Source organism: Eriocheir sinensis, chromosome 19 (assembly GCF_024679095.1).
Source record: "Eriocheir sinensis breed Jianghai 21 chromosome 19, ASM2467909v1, whole genome shotgun sequence".
In the NCBI taxonomy this organism is placed as follows: domain Eukaryota; kingdom Metazoa; phylum Arthropoda; class Malacostraca; order Decapoda; family Varunidae; genus Eriocheir; species Eriocheir sinensis.
The window spans coordinates 9,818,232-9,840,210 of record NC_066527.1 but is presented as its reverse complement, the minus strand read 5'-3'; the positions used below and the strand labels follow the sequence as shown (position 1 = coordinate 9,840,210).

The 21,979-nt window shown below is 41.3% G+C and overlaps 1 protein-coding gene across 1 annotated transcript; it reads left to right on the top strand.

Annotated features, from left to right (window-relative positions):
- The first annotated feature begins 10,863 nt into the window (after positions 1 to 10,863).
- On the top strand, positions 10,864 to 12,814 carry LOC127001021 (uncharacterized). The gene is made up of 2 exons (XM_050865198.1): positions 10,864 to 11,324; positions 11,408 to 12,814. Exons 1-2 carry the CDS (start codon positions 11,209 to 11,211, stop codon positions 12,639 to 12,641), a joined length of 1,350 nt encoding a protein of 449 aa, XP_050721155.1. The 5' UTR covers positions 10,864 to 11,208; the 3' UTR covers positions 12,642 to 12,814.
- Positions 12,815 to 21,979: the final 9,165 nt, after the last annotated feature.

Below are 21,979 nucleotides of genomic sequence, written 5' to 3'. Positions count from 1 at the left end.
TAATAATAATAATAATAATAATAATAATAATAATAGTAGTAGAAGTAGTAGTAGTAGGAGAAGTAGTAGTAGTAGGAGAAGTAGTAGTAGTAGGAGTAGTAGTAGTAATAATAAAAATAATAACAATAACAATAACAATAACAATAATAATAATAATAATAATAATAATAATAATAATAATAATAACAGTAATAATAATGGTAATAATAACAATAATAATAACCATAATAATAATAATAAATATAATAATAAAAATAATAATAATATTATTATTTTTTTTACATCAGAGGACATGGCTCAAGGGCAATACAAAGAGTACAAAAAGAAACGATACTCGCCGCTCCCATAAAAGATAAAAGTAAAGAGTGGCAAAAAGAGAGGTCAATTTCGATTGGAGAGGTGTCTTGATACACTTTTCTTGAAAGGAGTCAAATCATAGGTAGGAGGAAATACAGATGAATGAAGGCTGTTCCAGAGTTTACCAGTGAAGGGGATGAAAGAATAGAAGTGCTGGTTAGCTCTTGCTTAAGGGATTTGGACAGTATAGGGATGAGCATGAGTAAAAAGTCGTGTGCAGCGGGGTCGCGGGAGGGGGTGGGCATGCAGTTAGCAAGTTCAGAAAAGCAGTCAGCGTGGAAATATCGATAGGTATTGAAAGAGAGGCAACATGGCGGCGGAATTTAAGAGGTAGAAGACTATCAGTAAGAGGAGGAGAGCTGATGAGATGAAGAGCCTTAGACTTCACTCTGTCCAGGAGAGCTGTGTGAGTGGAGCCCCCCCACACGTGAGTGCATACTCCATACGAGGGCGGACAAGGCCCCAATAAATGGAAAACATCTGTGCGGGGGAGAAGAACTGGCGGAGACGGTACAGAACGCCCAGCCTCGAGGAAGCTGATTTAGTAGGAGAAGAGATATGAAGTTTCCAGTTGAGATTTTGAGTTAAGAATAGACTAAGAATGTATAGTGTTGAAGAAGGTGATAGCTGAGTGTTGTTGAAGAATAGGGAATAGGTGTTTGGTGCCGAGTGTATAGGTGGAGAAACTGTGTTTTTGAGGCGTTGAAGGAAACCAGGTTCTTCTTACCCCAGTCGGAAATAATAGAAAGGTCTGAGGCTAAGCGTTCTGCAGCCTACAGCCTGGAATAGTTTAGTTCCTGTAGGGTGGGTCTTTTATTAAAAGAAGTTGAGTAAAGCAGAGTGGAGGCATTGGCGTAAGAATGGACAGGACAGTTCGTTTTGTAAAGAATATCATTAATGAACAACAGAGAGTGGGAGATAGGACAGAACCCTGTGGGACACCACTGTTAATAGGTTTAGGGGAAGAACAGTGACCGTCTACCACAGTAAAAATAGAACGGTCAGAAAGGAAACTGCAGATAAAGGTACAGAGAGAAGGATAGAAACCATAGGAGGGTAGTTTGGAAAGCAATGCTTTGTGCCAGACCCTATCAAAGGTTTTTGATATGTCCAGCGCAATAGCAAATGTTTCATCGAAACACCTAGGAGAGGATGTTAGGAAGTTAGGAAGGCAAAGAGATCACCAGTAGAACGCCCCTTGCGGAACCCATACTGGCGATCAGATAGAAGATCAGAAGTGGAAAGGTGCTTTTGAATCTTCCGGTTAAGGATTGATTCAAAAGCTTTCGATAGATAAGAAATTAAAGCTATAGGACGATAGTTTGAGGGATTGGAACGGTCACCCTTCTTAGGCACAGGCTGTAAGAAGGCGTAATTCCAGCAGGAAGGACGAAAGAGTTTGACCAGGTAGGGTGTCAGCACGGAAGCACAGTTTTTAAGGACAACAGGAGGCATTCCATCAGGTCCATATCCCTTTTGAGGATTGAGGCCAGAGAGGGCATAGAAAACATCATTCTTAAGAATCTTAATAACAGGCATAAAGGAGTCAGAGGGGGGTTGCGTAGGAGGAATATGCCCAGAATTGTCCTGAGTGGAATTTTTAGAGGAAGTTTGAGAGAAGAGTTCAGCCTTAGAGATAGATGAGACTGCGGTGCTGCCGTCAGGAATAAGGAGAGGAGGGAAAGATGAAGTGAAGTCGGAGGAGATGTTTTTCCCTAGACGCCAGAAGTCCCGGGAAGAATTAGAAAAACCAAGGTTTTGGCTTTTTCTATTAATGATGGAGTTTCTGGTAAGTCGAAGAATAGATTAGGAACGACTCCGGGCAGAAATATAAGATCATGGTTAGCAGGAGTGCGAAGGCTCTGGTACCTTTTGTGAGCTGCCTCCCTACCTTGGTTAGCACGAGAATAAGCATGATTAAGCCAAGGCTTTTTAGCATGAGGAGTAGAGAAAGTACGTGGAATGTGTGCCTCCATTCTACAGACAATCACCTTTGTGATGCGCTGGGCACAAACAGAGGGGTCTTTCTCCAGGAAGCAGCAATCATTCCACGGGAAATAGAAGTACATCCTCAGGTCGTCCCACCGAGCGGAAGCAAAATGCCAGAAGCATCGCCTCTTCGGTGGGTCCAGAGGCTGTACAGGAGCGATAGGACAACAGAGGTGGGCAAGTGCGGTACTTAGTGCGGTAGCGCGGTAGTACAACATAATATAAAAAGTACCGCACTACCGCAAAATTTCTAAAAATACCGCACTACCGCGGACCGCAATAAAAAAAATCCTGCGGTACTTTTTTGCGGTACTTTGAAAACTATCGAAGACGACATTTGCAGCGCGGCATGTTCACAGAATGTATTTCTTTTTTTTACAGGGAATCGGAGTCAATCAGTCAATCGGTATCAGGCATCAGAATCAGTGATTCAATCATTCTTCTTTAACCCGCGTGCTTCCGGCCATTTTTTTCATTTTTTTATGAACTTAATAATGGAAAAACATGCAAAAAGTGGCTTAGCAAAGTGATTTTTCTTTAAAACCCACCTTATTAATGTTGGTGTTGCCTCTCGTTTGTGCAGGGGGCTTCGTGGTGCAGTGGTTAGCACACTCGGACACTCTGATAATAAGATCGGGAAGCACCGTAAAATTCAAAGTGTACAGGAAACCCACCAATAAAAACGACTTCATACACTACCTCAGCGCTCATAGCAAGAGAACAAAAAGGGGTGTAATCATAGGCTTTCCTTTCAGTATTCACACAGGAGGATCGAACGACTATACCGGAAAGAGTTCAGGTGTACGAGGGCGGGGATGGCGATAAATTGAGGGACATAATCATTACCAAGCAAGTAGTTCAGGATGAGATAGATAAGCTTAAGAAGAACAAGTCGCCAGGTCCTGACGGGGTATTTCTGAGGGTATTAAAGGAATTAGGTGATGTACTCAGTGACCCACTAACCGACATCTTTAAGATGTCGGTAAATACTGGCTATGTGCCAAGCCTATGGAAAGTAGCTAATGTGACGCCGATTTTCAAAAAGGGGGACAGGTCAGTTGCTTCAAACTATCGCCCAATTAGCTTAACATCGGTTATAGGGAAGATGCTGGAGTCCATAATAGCCAGGAACATTCGGGAGCATTTAGAGAAACATAGCTTAATTCACGACTCGCAGCATGGGTTCACAAAAGGTAGGTCATGCCTCACCAATCTCTTGTCCTTCTACAATAAAGTATTTGAGGCGGTTGACAGAGATGAAAATTATGATGTAATCTATCTTGATTTTAGTAAAGCGTTTGACAAAGTTCCTCACCAACGACTGTTGCTTAAATTACAGGCTCACGGAGTAGAGGGTAAAGTTTTGAACTGGATCAGGGCGTGGCTTAGCAATAGGAAGCAAAGAGTGCAAATCAATGGTAAAAGATCTGACTGGGGATGTGTTACGAGTGGGGTCCCACAAGGTTCGGTATTAGGTCCACTTTTGTTTATTATTTATATCAATGACTTAGATACAGGAATTAGTAGTGATGTTAGTAAATTTGCAGATGATACCAAGATCGGTAGAGTAATTGAGTCGGATCAGGACGCTAGTATTCTCCAAGGTGAACTCAACAGATTGTATGACTTGGCGGATAAATGGCAGATGGAGTTCAATGTAGGGAAGTGCAGTATTCTGAGTGTAGGTAGGAACAACCCCTCACATAACTATTGCTTAAATGACACTCTCATAAGTAGGTCTGGGTGCGAGAGGGATTTAGGGGTCCTAGTGAGCTCTGATCTCCGTCCAAGGGCACAATGCATTCAAGCTAGAAATCGAGCTAATAGGGTACTGGGATTTGTTTCAAGGAGCGTAAGCAACAGAAGCCCCGAAGTCTTCCTCAAACTATATTTAGCATTAGTTAGACCTCATCTTGACTATGCGGTTCAGTTCTGGTCACCTTACTATAGAATGGATATCAAAATGTTAGAATCGGTGCAGAGGAGGATGACTAAGATGATTCAGGTGTTGAGAAACTTGCCATACGAAGGAAGACTCAAACAGTTAAACTTGCATTCTCTAGAAAGGCGAAGGGTGCGTGGAGACATGATCGAGGTTTATAAATGGATGAAGGGCTTTAATAAGGGAGACATTCATAAGGTTTTGTTGGTAAGAGAACCAGGTAGGACACGAAGTAATGGGTTTAAACTGAATAAATTCAGATTCAACAGGGACATAGGCAAAAATTGGTTTACTAACAGGGTGGTGGATGAGTGGAATAGGCTTAGCAGTCATGTGGTGACTGCCAATACAATTGTCACATTCAAAAATAGACTAGATAAATTCATGGACAGCGATATTAGGTGGGGTTAGATACACGGGAGCTTAGGGCCAAAATAGCTGCCTCGTACAGGCCTACCGGCCTTTTGTAGACTCCTGCGTTCTTATGTTCTTATGAGAGCGCTACGAATCTGCAGCCCCGAATTCCTTTCGGAGGAATTAGAATATATAAGAAAAACTTTCACTAAGCTAGGCTACCTCAAAGATCTTCTTTACATCGCAGAAGAGAAAGCTCGCAAGATCATCCGCCGCAAACAACAAAATGACAACACCAGATACCTGGTGGTGTCGCACTCGGACCTGACAGACAACCTCAGGAGAACTCTATTCGGTACAACCATACAAGTTGTGACAACCGCGGGCAAAAAGGTAAAAGACTTAGTGATTAAGAAGGCCGAGGTCACCAGGAATAATAAGAGCATTGTATACGAGATCCCCTGCAGCGGTTGCGACAACAAATATTACGGGGAAACCAGCAGGGGTCTCGCAACAAGACTGAAAGAGCACAAAGCTGACCTTAAACACCACCGGGAAAAAAGTGCTTTAGTAAACCATGTAGACGAAAAAGGTCACCTGGCGAAGTGGAACGAGGCCAAAATTCTAAAAGAAAACATCTTAAGACAACACAAGAAGGCCTATGAATCTGTTTTCATCACTCTCAATAAAAAATTTAAAAAACGAACAGGCGACGTAGTGTGGGCGGAAGCAGCAGCACATGTGGCCGTCAAGGACCAGAGAGGGAGTGGCGGATAGTGAGGTCCGAGTCAGACAACACCCTCCAAGCATTCCAGGGGAGCCCTCATTTTTGTATACAAGACAGCTTACCCATGTATAATCCTTATTCCTCTGAAGAAGCCCATTAAGGCGAAACTAGTCAGGAGTAAACACTCGTTCCCTAGCCCGTGTTTCCTTCACCACCTTTCATCACTTGTCATAATGTCTACACACTAATAATAATAATAATATTAATAATAGTTTATTATTATTGTTATTATTACTATTATTATTATTATTATTATTATTATTATTATTATTATTATTATTATTATTATTATTATTATTTTCTCCTCGATTCAAATTTCCACGTGGTTGCTTCGCTGAGGCCTGAGATGCTAGTGGTTAGAGCTTTCCCACGGTCGATGTCTCGCTATTACCAGTTGATGTGTTTTGTTTTAATATGTTTGACAGTTTGAATAATGTTTCACACTGTTTCCGTCATGACTTTCCTATATTAGTTATCTTTCGTTTTCGCTCAATCGCCGGAGAATTCCTCCCCTTCCTAACCTCCTCCCCTTCCCCTTCACTCCCCCATATCCTCCCTACCTTTCCTCCCTGGCTACTGCAGCTGTTATTCAAGATCATACCACCCTTCCTTCCTTCCTTCCTTCCTTCCTTCCCACCCCCCACTTCCTCTTCTCTCACATGACGCTGATCTCTCCTCTTCCCCCTTCCCTGTCCCCTCCCTCCTACCACGGAAAGTTGCAGTACTGACAACAAAAAAAATGACATGTCCCACACAGATATCTTTCCCTCCCCCTCCCTATCCTTTTCTGCCCCAGCCCCTCCTCCCCAGTCCCTCCTTCCCTTCCCCAAGAAGGAGGAAGAGGAGGAGGAGTGCTGAGGTCTTAGGAAACTGGAGAATATTTTTCTATTATATATATATATATATATATATATATATATATATATATATATATATATATATATATATATATATATATATATATATATATATATATATATATATATATATATATATATATATATATAATATGATAAATATTAAATAAATTGATCCCAAAGTGCATTTGTAGCTGTTTGACTTATTATTGCTTTTATTTTGGGAAAATCTATTGTAAATTAAGGCAATTGTACTATTTTAAGCATGTTTCATTTGTTTGGATAGCCAGGATAGGCACTGGAGTATTTTTTTTTTTTTTACTACCGCTACCGCAGTACCGCACACCGCGTACCACACTGGAAGAAGAAAATGGGACCGCACTACCGCAACCGCATTACTCCGGAAAAAAGTACTGCACTACCGCAACCGCACTACTGATTTTTCAGTACCACGCTCACCTCTGTAGGACAGGATGCATAAATAAGGTTGTGATCGGAGGAGCCCAACGGAGAGAACAGTTTGACAGAGTATGCAGAAGGGTTAGAGGTAAGGAAGATGTCTAGTATGCTGGGTCTGTCTCCAAGACGGTCGGAAATACATGTAGGGGTGCTGAACTAACTGCTTTAGATCGTTGAGGATAGCAAAGTTGTAGGCTTGTTCACCAGGCTGGTCAGTGAAAGAGGATGAAAGCCAAAGCCGGTGGTGAACATTAAAATCTCCTAGGATGGAGATTTCAGCGAAGGGAGAGTGGGTCAAGATGCGCTCCACTTTAGAGTTCAAGTAGTCAAAGAATTTTGCATAGTTAGTAGAGTTAGGTGAGAGATATACAGCACATATTTATTTAGTAATAGAATGACAATGAAGTCTTAGCCAGATGTTGGAAAATTCTGAAGAGTCAAGGTCGTGGGCACGAGAGCAAGAGCAAGAGCTTTGTATTGATATTTAGGATTGAGATAGTAGGAGGGAACAGAGTAGAGATTGCTGTCAGTAGCCTCAGAAACCTGTGTTTCGGTGAGGAAGAGAAGGTGTGGTTTAGAGGAGGAGAGATGGTGTTTCACAGAATGAAAATTAGAACGAAGACCGCAAATGTTGCAGAAATTGACAAGAAAGAGGTTTGAGGAGTTACCAAGACACCTCTTAAGTCGGCAGCCAGAAGGGGAGTCCTCACTGGAGGAATTTGATGTCCCCCCAGGCGGAGACTTGGAGGCAGTGTTTTGGTGCGTCATTTTGAATTTTATATTTTGGGAAAAGATGTGTATGTTGTGTGAATGTAGTGTGGTTTGGAAAGAGAGAGAATCTGCCTTTAGAGAGCATGCTGAACTACTATCTGGTGTTGATGAGACAATGGAGAAACGGATAACAAGGACATGGGAAAGTTCTCTGGAGGGCTGCAGCACCCTCCTCACTTCCCATATATACCTCACTGGGAGTAGCTTTCGCCTGTTTCGGTAGGTATGTTCCTACCCTACTCCTCAGTAGGCTACATAATAATAATAATAATAATAATAATAATAATAATAATAATAATAATAATAATAGTAATACTAATAATAATAACAATAATAATAACAATAATAATGATAATAGTAATAATAATAATAATAATAATAATAATAATAATAATAATAATAATAATAATAATAATAATAAAAGTAATAATAATGATAATAATAATGATAATGTTAATAATAATAGTAATAATGAAAATAATAATAGTAATTATAATAATAGTAAAAACAAGCGGGACCCATGGATATACCACGGTATGATAATTTAACTATTACTATGTTTGAAAAGCTATTGCAAAATTGATATAAACAAAGGATTAACGATTCATGGTTGGAATTGTTTCCTTTTAATTCTCTTTTATACCTCCTAATCCTCTTTCGCTTAATCCTTTTAATACTCTTCGAAACTTCTTATTCCTCTTTCTTTTACTCTTAATCCTCATCCTATTCTTCGGAAACCTCTTGTAAACTTCTTAATTCACTTTTAAAATTCGTAATCCTCTTCCATTTCCTCTTAATCCTATAGAAGCATATAGGAGCATACCTCTACTCTCCACTCAGCCAAGGAAAATACTTTCCTTCATACAATGGCGTCGGGACCAGCCTTTAAGTGAAATAGTATCACCTCAGCATTCAAAGTGGTCAAATTTTGCGTCAGATGCTCTCAGCTTCGCCACCCTGTATCTTCAGTAATGTCCGCGTAAGTTTTTGAAAACTGAACATAACATAATTAAATGATTGTGTTTCATGTTGATATGTGTGAAATTAGTGTAAAATTAGAGGAAATAGGTGAAAATCGTTGGTCACCAGGTGGGTTGCATGCGCTGGCCTCTGGCCAGTTTTCCCTGTGAGCACGATATGTCTCCCTGTGCCATTTTGTCCTGAATGGTGAAGATTTTTAGTGTATTCCTGATGGTGATAATGATATTTAAGTATACTTTATGTGCTGTTGTCGTAGCCTACTTATACATAATAATTTTTGCGCAACTTTCATCAAGAATCTGGTATTTATAAGACAGTTCAGATGATGATGGTGCAAATATGATGGTGAAATGTGATGGTGATGACCATAAATAACTCCATTTTCTTTAGTTCTAGTCTTCTTTCCAACAAACTTATATCGTTTTGTGTTAGGAATTTGGTCAGTTAACCAGGGGATTTGACAAATTAACTATTTCTCTTATGGAACTAGTCTCGGACCGAGAGTTTAAGCCAACTATGAGTATCGTCTGAGCTCAAATAAGCCTTGGATGGTACTTAAATATTTCGCTCACCGGCTCCCAGACCGAAACAGAATCACCTTATCCACTGCCTGAAGACTAACCACATATACCATGAAAGGAATAACAATAGTTCAGTGTTTCCTTTCATGAAATAATAAATAATTGCCCTTGTGAAATTATAATTAAAGAAGCAAGGATAATTTAAACGATGAAAACAGAGAATATCGAAAGCCACGGCATCTGGCGAGGGTAATTCAAAATACCTCTTCAGACCCACGTGGTTGGCTTTCGTCCACTCCATCATCTACTCTACAGCAGTCAACAAATCAGCGCTTGCAGCTCCTTCGTTAACTCGCGGCAGTGCTTTTTTATACTTTGACTCGAGGAACACAAGACCCTCTGGGACGAGCCTTCGAGAGACAACCTCTTTTGAAACCCTTCTAAGATAAGTGCCCTCCTACTGTCATTACAATTAGGTTTTACTATCAGGCCTGTTAGAATTATCGTTGTAACTCTGGGAGGCGCTTGCGGGGAAGTTTGTTGTGGTTTTGTTGAGTTTGTCCTGGGGGTGTTCAGTGTCTTGCGAGAAACACTAAAACGTTGGTTACGGTAAATTCACCGAATCCCAACATTTGATACTACTCGGTCAAATTTGGTTACTCCATATGATAGTGACATCGAGCTGGATGATGATGACCTAGACATCATAGAAGATGATGACACCATCGACCCAGGCTACTTCATCAATCTTTACAATGATAAACTGTTAGGAATTAGGAGATGATAGCAAGGGGATTGGCAATTAACTATTCCCTTACTGCCACAAGTCTCGGGCTGAAGCTCGAACCAGCGATGGGTCTATCGGCTGAGCTAAAATAAGCCTCGGATGGTGGTTACCCACCTCGATCTTCGAAACCCATATCGAGACGAATTTAATTAATCACTGCCTAATGACTAACTAAACAAATAATGAAAGGAATTACTATCTTGAAGTGTTTCCTCACATAAAATAATGAGTAGTTTACCTTATTAAATTAAATAAATATGCAAGGACAAATTAACTGCTGGAAATAGAGGCGGAAGCTGCGCCACCTGTAGGAAGAAAAACTAAACATCCCTTCAGACGCGGGCGGCTCCCAGGGAGCTCTCTTGCCGTCCAGCTCACGACCACTCAACACCTCAGCACACGTGGCTCCAACCATTAATCGGTCGCTGTGTAATTATATCACCTCGAGGGATACACTCACCCTTCAAGATATTCTGGGACAACAATATTCCTTAGAAAGAGGACATTAAACTACACGCCAGCTAAGTACTTACTATGGATTTCAGAGGCTGTGTTATATCGTTTTTCTGGAATATCTCGGTAACTTTCTGTTGGATCACTATGATGCTTTGCCACAGTATGTTTCACACCCTCCGCTAATATTTGGCAGCATAGTTCATTATCAGAGGGGTGTGAGTAAGGCACATACTCTTGACACATGAAGGGAAATCGCGATATGACACGAAAGTAATCGGACAGGGCCACCGTGACGTCAATAGCACGTCATATCCCCAGGCCCCGCCCACCTCTCTCTCTCTCTCTCTCTCTCTCTCTCTCTCTCTCTCTCTCTCACTCACTCACTCACCACCACTCACCACCACCACCACCACCACCACTCACCACCACCACCTCACTCCACCACCTCCTCCACTCACCACCACCTCACTCCACCACCACCACCACCACTCACCACCTCCACCACCACCACTCACACACTCACTCACTCACTCACTCACTCACTCACTCACACACACACACACTCACACACACACACACACACACACACACACACACACACACACACACACACACACACACACACACACACACACACACACACACACACACACACACACATGGAAATACCTACTACTGGTGCATGCTGTATTCCTGAAGTAGTTACATAGATATGCGTTATATCGTACTGTATTTGTCATTTTATATTTGATAGTGATTTTACGTGGAAATAAAGGCGAGAGTAGGGTAAAGTGGAGGGTGATAACGAGCGTGAATGATGGCAGTCAGGTAGTTTGATGATGTCGAGCATTTGGAACAGACCCGAGATATCTTTTTTGTGACCCGGGCTTACAGTTACAGTCCAATAAACTCTGGCGTACACGACGGTGGCTCCATGGCTGCACAATATGGCATACGTTATACGTCATTGTCCCCGTGGGTGCAGGAACGGATTTGTAATGAGGCTTTTCTCCCTGTATGCTATGGAGAAAGCAGACAACCGGCTGAGGGTCCGTTTGGATAGGTATGTATCGTTTATGGCAACATTACTGAACCCATTCATTGCCATCACTAGAGGTGTTATAATACTGACTTATCGCCAAACAGGGTGTATGACAGGGTCGCTGATGCAGTCGGGATGAGCGTAATGGCGGTACGGATGATGGTGCACCGGCAGCACAGCACGAAATGTCAGCCTGGGACACCACCACCAACGCCAACTGCGACACCTCCCACAACACCGCCAGTCTTCGACAGTTTCACTGTCGGTGCCATTCGTCGCAAAGTGTACGGAAAGTTCGCCGCTAAACAAGCTATAACAATAGCTTCCCTGACGGAGGACCTGAAGACGGCGTGCATCATCCCGGAGGGAACCTCGCTCACGTCGATGTGGCGACTCCTTCATAACATGGGATTCCGCTATAGGACATCACAGCGGAAGATGTATGTGAGGAAGGAGTCCCTGTATGTCGTGTGCCGACGGTTTAGTGCTCTCCGGGCACTCAGACGGCACCGGGAGGATGGGAGGCAGGTGGTGTATCTGGATGAGACGTGGTTCACCACCAGGATGCACCACAGCATGGAGTGGGTGGACAGCACCCAGCCTGCCACTAGCGACATGTACAGCCGTCAGGTGCCACCCGGAGAAGGGGAGCGCTTTGTGGTGGTCGCAGCTGGGACAGCCGATGGTTTTGTGGAAAATACGTTCCTTTGCTTCCACACCAATACAACCAGCGGTGACTACCACGGCGAGGTGAACGGGGATCTCTTCCTTCGCTGGCTCACATCACAGCTCCTGCCATCGCTGGCTGAGCCGTCAGTACTGGTGCTGGACAATGCACCATATCACAGCAAGCTGACAGAGGAGAGTCGCTGCCCCACTACCGCCACCAAGAAAGGGGATCTTATTAAATGGCTGGAGCAATACAGGGTGCCCTTCCCACCACACGCGACACGGCCTGAGCTCCTCCTCATATGCAAACAACACCGACCACAGCCACAATACATCGTCGACAACACCATCCGCATGTGGGGCCACGAAGTCGTCCGCTTGCCACCAGCTCATCCAGAGCTTAACGCCATAGAGCAGGTGTGGGGGCACATGAAAAGACACGTGCGCTCGTCCTTACACCGTTTCACCCGGGCGGACCTGCAGGCCAGGCTGGAGGAGGCAAGGCTTTCTGTCACGCCAGAGGTGTGGGCGGGTGCGGTGCGGCGATCCCAGAGCTTTGAGGAGGAGTACTGGTCCACGGACAACATACACCAAAGCGTAGATCCTGTCATCATAAACCTCGACAGTGATGACGAGGATGACTTATTTTTGGAAAGCGACGGAGAGTAAAATAAAATGTATTTACTCATGTTTGCATGACTTGCCACCTCATCATATATTCGCTTCCTGCCATGGTCTACTATGAACTATTAAGTAAACCTCGCTACAACCTCCACTTCCCTTTCCTATGAAATATTTATAAATTGTTATAACAGTAATAATAATAATAATAATAATAATAATAATAATAATAACAATAATAATAACAATAATAATAATAACAATAATAATAATAATAATAAAACAACTCCATCAGCCTACTGCTTGGGCACCCATTTCCAACTCTAGGCTAAGATTTCAGCCAATGAATTATGTTATGAGCATTTAACGAACAAGAGGACAAATACATTAACACATTACGCATACGTCAGTTCTGTTATGGATAATAAATGGCCCAGTGGTAGGTGTTTTCATAAAAGAGAGAGAGAGAGAGAGAGAGAGAGAGAGAGAGAGAGAGAGAGAGAGAGAGAGAGAGAGATCTCGGGTCTGTTCCAAATGCCCAACATCACCAAACTACCTGACTGCCATCATTCACGCTCGTTATCACCCTCCACTTTACCCTACTCTCGCCTTTATTTCCACGTAAAATCACTATCAAATATAAAATGACCAATACAGTACGATATAACGCATATCTATACAACAACTTCAGGAATACAGCATGCACCAGTGGTAGGTATTTCCATGAGAGAGAGAGAGAGAGAGAGAGAGAGAGAGAGAGAGAGAGAGAGAGAGAGAGAGAGAGAGAGGTGGGCGGGGCCTGGGGATATGACGTGCTAATGACGTCACGGTGGCCCTGTCCGATTACTTTCGTGTCATTTCGCGAGTTCCCTTCAAGTGTCAAGAGTATGTGCCTTACTCACACCCCTCTGATAATGAACTATGCTGCCAAATATTAGCGGAGGGTGTGAAACATACTGTGGCAAAGCATCATAGTGATCCAACAGATAGTTACCGAGATATTCCAGAAAAACGATATAACACAGCCTCTGGATTTCATAGTAGGCGGTTTTTATCACAATAAGATATTACTAAGCAGCTGCTAGGTTTATCATTTATTGACCGTTGGAGCACTATTAGGTCGTGTGTTCAGCCCAGTTACTCCACAAATAGCTGGTGAGTTTCCTCACTGGATGTTTCTCATAGGGTGTCTGTGTCCTTTGGGGATTTGCGGTAAATTTATACTGATGTCCAACATATATTCCAAGGAATATTCCCTTACTGGTGACTAGAGTATACACAATAACCATGACAACTGCTCGTTGCTAAATTCAGCTTGATTAGCAGGGAGTACAGGCTTGTACACTCATCTCCTCAGAGGCAGTGTGATTAGTAATATGAAAGTCTTACTGTTTGGACATTCCTACGTGCGGGATTTATCTCGATATGGGAGTTGGGATCGGGTTTTAGACCTAGCTAACGGAAAAAAGGTAGCAGCAGAATTTCACTTTATAGCCCATCCTGGCAAGGGTTACGGTTTCTTCCTAGAACATCCAACTGAAGTAAGCCGAATCCAAGAGGTAGACCCCGATGTCATCATAGTAGTTTTGGGAGGAAACTGTCACTTCCGCCCTGTCTAACAACCAGATCAAGGAGCACGCTGCAGCCTTTTATATCTTACGCAGGGCTGCAGTGAAACCTGATTGCCTTAAGCTCTCAGTACAGATAGAGGCGCGTTTCGTACCTGCTGGAAACCACCATGGTGTGACTGAGGCTGCCGAATATAACCGGTGAAGGCAGGTGCTGAGCAACTTCACCAACAAAAGCCTTAACAAGACAGGGGCTAGTAGACAGAGTCATCCAATTAGGATCGGTAGACTTCCTCAACCACCCTCAGTACTACGAGGATGATGTACACCTGCGAGGAACTGAATTGGACAAGTACAAGGATGCAGTCTTGGGCGGCCTAAAATATGCCTTGGAACACCAGCACTAAAGGAGTTGACCCCAAACATCCCGGGGCATTATTCAGTTGAATAGCCAGTGGTAATTGTGGATCAACTAGCTGGTTCAGGACCGCCTTCTTGTACTGTCAATGGGATTTCTGGCCTTTTTAATAAACTCACCCATATTAATCAAACCCCTTTAGATCGTTTGTTTTTATCTAGAGCTTACCTCTACTTTAATAATCATGGCTTCAAAACCTACTAACAGTAATGGTGAGGATCCAGTTCCCCAAGAAAAAATTAAGGATTATGTTACCCAAGAAATAAGTAAGGACGCTGTTCCCCAAGAAATAATTACTACTTTGATTAAAACTTGTTATGTCAAGCCTAAGACCTTTAATAAAGTAAACAGTAAACCTTCATCTGCTGACATTAAACCAGAAATGAAATCCAGAGAGAATAAAGAACCTAAAGGCACACTCCTGAACTACAAATCCATCTCCACAAACTTAACTACTAAGGTATGTGGGGCTGGCAGGCATTCTTTGGGCCAATTTTCAAATTTGACCAATTATGAAGCTAAAATTGCCCGGCAAAGAGAACTTTCTATGTGCACCAGGTGTGCTGGTTCTGGGCACGATGAAAATAACTGTAATGGTAAACAAGGTAAACTTAGATATCAATGCAGAGTCTGTCATGTAAAGGAACATATCACTCGTTTATGTCCCTCGGCTGATAAGAAAGATAAGTCCCAACCTCAACTTAAGACAAATATAAGCTTGTGCTCGGCACAAAGAAGTTTTGACTCTTGCCAATTGCTACCTACAATGACTTTAACTTTAAAGAATGGCAAAAAGAGTAGGAAAGTGAGGTGCCTCATTGATACTGGAAGCCAAAGATCTTATATTTCGGAAACCGCTGCCAAAGACCCTTGTCCAGATGTGAATAAATTGTTTTTTCTTGATTGTGATGTAGGCACCTATATTGGTGCAGAAACTAAAATCTCTAAACAAATGTCTACAGGGATCAAGTTAGAAGATCGTGCCACCTTTGCTCCCTTATTGGTGAACAAGACCTTGGACATTATTTTTTTACGTTCCAGGGATGAACGCAGTCATATGTAAATTCAAGCAAAATAATATAAGATTGTTAGATGAACACTTCTATGAGGCCAAGAACCATGAGACTATCCAAGTAGATATGTTGTTAGCCATTGATATACTGCAGTCTATGTCACCAGTGTCCTGGCAAGAAAAATTGGGAGGTAGATGTCTAGTTATGCACAATAAAGTAGCACCCATAAGTAATGTATTTAACTTTTTGAGTCCAGAAGAATAGCAGTTTGTTATGCGTCTCCTGACAATAAAGGATGAGAAGAACTCGTGCAACAAAACTAAAACCATGTTCAATGCAGTTTTGGACCCAATAAAATCTTACTTCAACCCATTAAAACACCTTCTATAGGACACAGAAGTGGACAATGGACTTGAACATCTCTTTAGCTTTGAGTCCATTGGAATCAAAACCTGATCTAGATTTAGTGTCCCTTGAAAGCGAACAAATGAAAAAAATTCAAGATGGGATTTCTTTCAATGATGATCATTATAATGTTGAGTTGCCATGGTATCCAGACGAAATAGATTCTGTTCCATCTAATCATTCTGTTGCACTTAACGTGCTGGACATAACTGTGGACTACTTGAAGAGAAAGGGCTTTCTAGAAAAGTATCAAGCTGTATTTGACCAACAGTTAGCTGATGGCATAATTGAGGAAATTGAGGTAAAACCTGCCTAGTATAATCGAAAGATTTGGATCCCTCATAGACATGTTATCAAAATGAAAGAATAAGTTACAACTAAAATAAGAACTGTGTTCAATTGTTCTTTAAAAACCAAGAAAGAGAAACCTCTTAATGAGGCTGCTTACCCAGGAATTGTTTTAATGAATAACATTCTTCAATTACTTAATTAATTAATTGGACATGCTTTGTGATGTAAAACAAGCCTTTTTGATGATCAGATTAAAAAAAGGCCAAAATAGGTTTTGTTTCTTTTGGAAAAGAGGAAACAAATTAGTCACCTACAGGTTTAAGACTGCATTATGTAATGAAACATCATGCGAGTTCATTTCCTGATAAATTAAGTAAAATATTGGCTAATAATTTCTATGTGGATAATCTATTGGTAACGGGAAATTAAACTAAATAAATGCAGGAATTATATCATCTGGCTTCTTGGAACTCCAATTCAATTAAATTGAGAGATCAGATGGAAAATGATGGAAGACTAGTCGAACATACTAGCGAAGAAGAAAAAGTGCTAGGGTACAGATATAATGTTCAGCAGGATGCCCTAAACATAGCTCAATGCAAAATAAATCCACAAGAAAACACCAAAAGACAAGTCCTTTCTCAAACATCAAAATTATTTGATCCTTTAAATTTTGCTCTTCCTGTGACAATAAGAGAAAAATTATTAATGAGAAAAATATGGAAATTAGAAGGAGGTTGGGACGAACCCCTTCCTGAAGAGATCTGTAGTGAAATGAAAACAAATAAGTAGAGACTTGGAGATGCTGTCGGAAGTCTCATTTCCTAGACAAGCTCTAAATAAGCAAACCTCATACGGGCTACATATTTTTTTGTGACAGTTCTGCTGAAGCATACGGCTTTGTGGCCTACGCTTTGGATGGAGAGGGTAGAAGTACATACCTACACTCTAAATCAAAAGTAGCTCCACTTAATAAAATAAATGAGCACAGCATTCCCACTCTAGAGCTTATAGGTGTGATATTAACCTTCAAATGCTTACCCACCATTTTAGAGGCTTATCAACACATCCAAATTCAATTTATAAATATCTGTGTGGATGCTCAGATAGTGCTGAATTGGCTTCTGACTAAGGACACTAAAGTAAAGTCCAAATTCTAGAAAAATAGTGTTAGAAGCTGATGGCCTGAAGTCTGAAATAAAAAAGAAGCTCAAGGTACCTGTAGCATATCGCTGTGTACATAATGAAGACAACCCAGCAGATTTAGTAACCAAAGGGTTATCTTACAGTAACTATTTAGATAAAATGAAGTTCTGGTAAGGGACCGAAGTGTCTTACAAATGATTTCCAACTGTGGCCTCAATATCCTTTGTTGAGCATAGCACCCGCCCAAAAAGACAAAATATGCACTGCTTGTACCTCACAACCTCCTAAGGTAAATACAGGAGTAATAAATATAAATAAATATTCTTCTTTTGAGGGCATGCTAGAGTGCACTGCTTACCTATATAAATTTCTAGGCAAAATCAAGGATTGTGATCCAAAGAAGAAAGCCTTAGACTACTGGGTAAAGGTGGCCCAATCAGAGAATTTCCCGAACGAACTGAATTTTCTGAATAATCCAAATAATGAAAATGAAAGAAACTCCCTCCTCTGGTATCTAACCTCAACTTATTTCTAGATGAAAGAGGCATTATAAGATTCAGAGGTAGGATAAGTAAGTGTCAATACTTCAAGTATGACATACATCATCATGTGTTACTCCCTAGAGAGCACAGGTTAACTACATTAATGATAAATGACTGTCATAACAAGATGCAAGGGTACTGGATCACTAAAGGTAGGATGGCAGTCAAGAGCACACTGAGCTCTTGCAATGTATGTAAGAAGTACAATGCCTTGGCATTTAAATACCCAAAATTTACAGATATGCCTAAGCATCACATGAACCTGATTGAACCCTTTCAACATGGGGTAGATTATACTGGCCACTTCTGGGTAAAGGATGAACTTAGTGATCATTCAGTCAAGGTCTATGTTTTGGTATTCACTTGTCTTAATATTGCAGCTGTTCACTTTGAATTATTACCTGACATGTCTACAAAGAATTTCCTGTTAGCCTTCCATAGATTTTGTAACCTCTATTCTATTCCCCATTACCTGTATAGTGATAATGCCAACCCCTTCTTAAAAGGTGGCAACATCTTAGAAAACTCTCTTCAGTCTAAAGAAGTTCAGGAAGAACTGGAGAAAATTAACATCAAGCATGTAGAAATTCCCTTATATTCAGCATGGGTAGGCTCTGCCTGGGAAAGGTTAATAAGGATGCTCAAGAATTGTTTGTATAAAGTAGTTGGAAGGGCCAAGTTGTCCTATTTTAAGATGCTAACATCCTTATCTGGCATCCAATTGGCCATAAATTCTAGACCCTTGACCTACCGATCCAGTTCTGAAAGCTTGGAGTTTATAACACCTAACTCCTTGAAACTGCATGGGAACTCATCTCTCATATTGAGGGGTGATGAGGAAGTGTGGGTCGACGACCAGAGCCAGCCCTTTTTAGAAAAAACTTTGAAGTGCGAGAAGAAGTCTTAGAAAGCTTCAAAAAATTGTGGTACGAGAGTTATCTCCTTAGCTTAAGAGAACATAGTAGAAACCTATATCAATCTACCTAGGACAACTAAATTAAAGTTGGAGATATCGTACTGATTATAGCATTGAACAAACCCAGACCCTTCTGGTTAATGGACATTGTCTTGCAAATAGTAAAGGGGTCGGATAATAAAGTAAGAACAGTCAAAATCAAACAAGGTAATGGTGCTGTGGAATTTCATTCAATATGTAATCTTTATCCGCTTGAGCTTACTTTAACTCATCCGGGTAGAGATTTGGTAAATAATGAAGGGGCCTCCCACAATAATGCCGGCCCTACCCAAAGCGGCGGTGATGACGTCGGGGCGCCAAGTCCCAAGTGGAAGGCTACAGAAAAGTTCAACAGGATGCTCAGGGATAATTTAGATAACTTGTAAAATAAATGTCTTGTGTTTTGTTTGTTTCAGTACTTCACTTACTATGGTGAGGGCCTTAGGCTTAAGTTTGGGTTGTTACTTAATATCAGGTAAAATGCTACACCTTCCCAGAAGGTGAGGATGTTTAGGAAAAATATGCTACACCTTCCCAAAAGGTGAGGATGTATAGGAAAAATAAGCTACACCTTCCCAGAAGGTGAGGATGATTAGAAAAAAAATGCTATACCTTCCTAGAAGGTGAAAATGGGGTAAGGGCTGGTCTATTTGGATGAGATGTGCTACGATCTCAACCCCCCGAGTTACATTTCACTCTTTTTCTCATACTAAATTAGTCCCCATTTCTTATCTTTAAATAAAAATATATATAAAATTAAATAATTACCCTGGAGTCAGTTAATTGCGATTTGGGGAATCGCAATCTCCCCTGGGGATTTTTTTTTTTTTTTTTTTTTTTACATCTGTCCTATAGCGCCGGAGGGCTATTATATTGGGGCCTGAAGGTCAGCCCGAGCCCGTCATGGCGCAGGCAATTGTTTATAGTGGTGCCATTATTATTGGAATGTTAGGAATCAGGTGATGATAGCAGGGAGATTGGCAATTAACTATTTCCTTACTGGCACAAGTATTGGGCCGAAGCTCGAACCAGCTATGAGTCCATCGTCTGAGTTAAAATAAACCTAGGAAGGCGGTTACCAACCTCGATCTTCGAAACCTATATCGAGACGAATTTAATAGGCGCACCTAACATCACCATAGCCGATCCAGGATTCAGGACGTTTCCTTAGTATAAGAAGGTCATGTTATACTTGCATTTCATAAAGAATCCTTATAACCAAAAACTAACTAGAATTATGAGTATTATTTTTCTTCAACACAACATTCAATAATTCAATATGAAAATACGTATAGTTACCGTTGCCAGATTGTCGTACTCAGAGCATAATATTTACCTGTTTTTGACGCCTAGCTATTGCCAAGAAACATCAGGATCTTACTCTTTCAACGAACAACTATAAATGAGTTTCGTTATTGGATCCCAGAAGACAGTTTAGGAGCAGGAAGTCAGGATATATAAGCAGCTGAGTATGACAATCTGGCAATAATCTGTGGCCAAGGCAGCAGCAGCCTGTCATATTGCGGGTATCAGATACCTAAAATAGTATACTTTTACTGCGCAAAGCAGGTGATGTCACTTATTGTGACTTCGTGAGCTTTCATATTTATCTATTTGTGTATATTTCATGGTGGCAAAACTTAAATTACTAGTTTCATTTTTACTAGTGACACGAATTTGTGACTTTTTATCACACTAGAATTTCACTCTAATAAGTGAATCAGACTCCACAGAAATATTACCAGTGTGTGTATAAATGAATACAAAGATAAGCACATACTTTGATTTAACTCTAGGATGTCTCGTGGATCATTAATAAATAAAAATAAAATATCCGGCTAAGCTATTATTTAGCCCTTATCTTTAATGGCGCCCAAAAAACAGTCCCTCCGCCAAGTTTGTATCACACATTTGGTGATGTTAGGTGCGCCTATTAATCACTGCCTAAATGAGTAACTAAACGAATAATGAAAGGAATTACTATCTTGAAGTGTTTCCTCACATAAAATAATAAGTAGTTTACCTTACTAAATTAAATAAATATGCAAGGACAAATTAACTGCTGGAAACAGAGGCGGAAGCCGCGCCATCTGTCGGGAGAAAAACTAAACATCCCTTCAGACGTGGGCGGCTCCCAGGGAGCTCTCTTGCCGTCCAGCTCACGCCACTCAACACCTCAGCACACGCGGCTCCAACCATTAATCGGTCGCTGTGTAATTATATCACCTCGAGGGATACACTCACCCTTCAAGATATTTTGGGACAACAATAGTCCATAGAAAGAGGATATTAAACTGCATGCCAGCTAAGTATTTCGGCAGTTTTTATCACAATAAGATATTACTAAGCAGCTGCTAGGATTATCATTTATTGGCCGTTGGAGCACTATTAGGTCGTGTGTTTAGCCCGGTTATTCCACTCATAGCTGGTGAGTTTCCTCTCTGGATGTTTCTCATTGGGTGTGTGACTGTGTGTGTCCTTTCGGGTTACAAACCGTTGGAGTTGCGGTAAATTTATACTGATTTCCAACAAAACACACAACTACGGGGTCTGGTGAGTACAGCGGAAGTGGTTAAAAGGGCTGATTTAAAGGGACTGGGGGAAACAGCTTTCTCAAGCCATCCAATAGAACTCAGCTAGGAGGAGACTGACTTCAAAGTCAGCAGGCAAAACTATCATCGCCCTTGCCAAGACTCTAAAAGAAACCAAAGGTGTCAACCCTCTATACAGACAACTGGTTCACATGTATCGGTTTGGAGTACCTCTGAGAACAGTACGGCAACAGATACGTGGGCACTGCAAAAACAAAGAGGATTGGGGATACACCACTGCTGTTTGTCAAGAATATGGAGAAGGCTGTATCACGAGGGAAAACATGAATTTTGCTCAACAGATGGGATTTTTGCCATGAGATGGAAGGACAACAATATTGTCACTGTCCTTTCTTCAGATGCTGGGGTGGAGCCACTGAAACCCGTCTTGTGATATGACAGGCAACAGAAGAATGTGGAGGTCTCCTGTCCCAGTGTCATCAAGGAGTACTATGTG

Bases quoted from the DNA above. Each gene is read 5' to 3' on its own strand.
- LOC127001021 (XM_050865198.1), top strand. From the start codon at position 11,209: ATGGCATACGTTATACGTCATTGTCCCCGTGGGTGCAGGAACGGATTT. The intron at 11,325-11,407 runs GTATGTATCGTT...ATCGCCAAACAG, and splicing joins CTGAGGGTCCGTTTGGATAG to GGTGTATGACAGGGTCGCTG.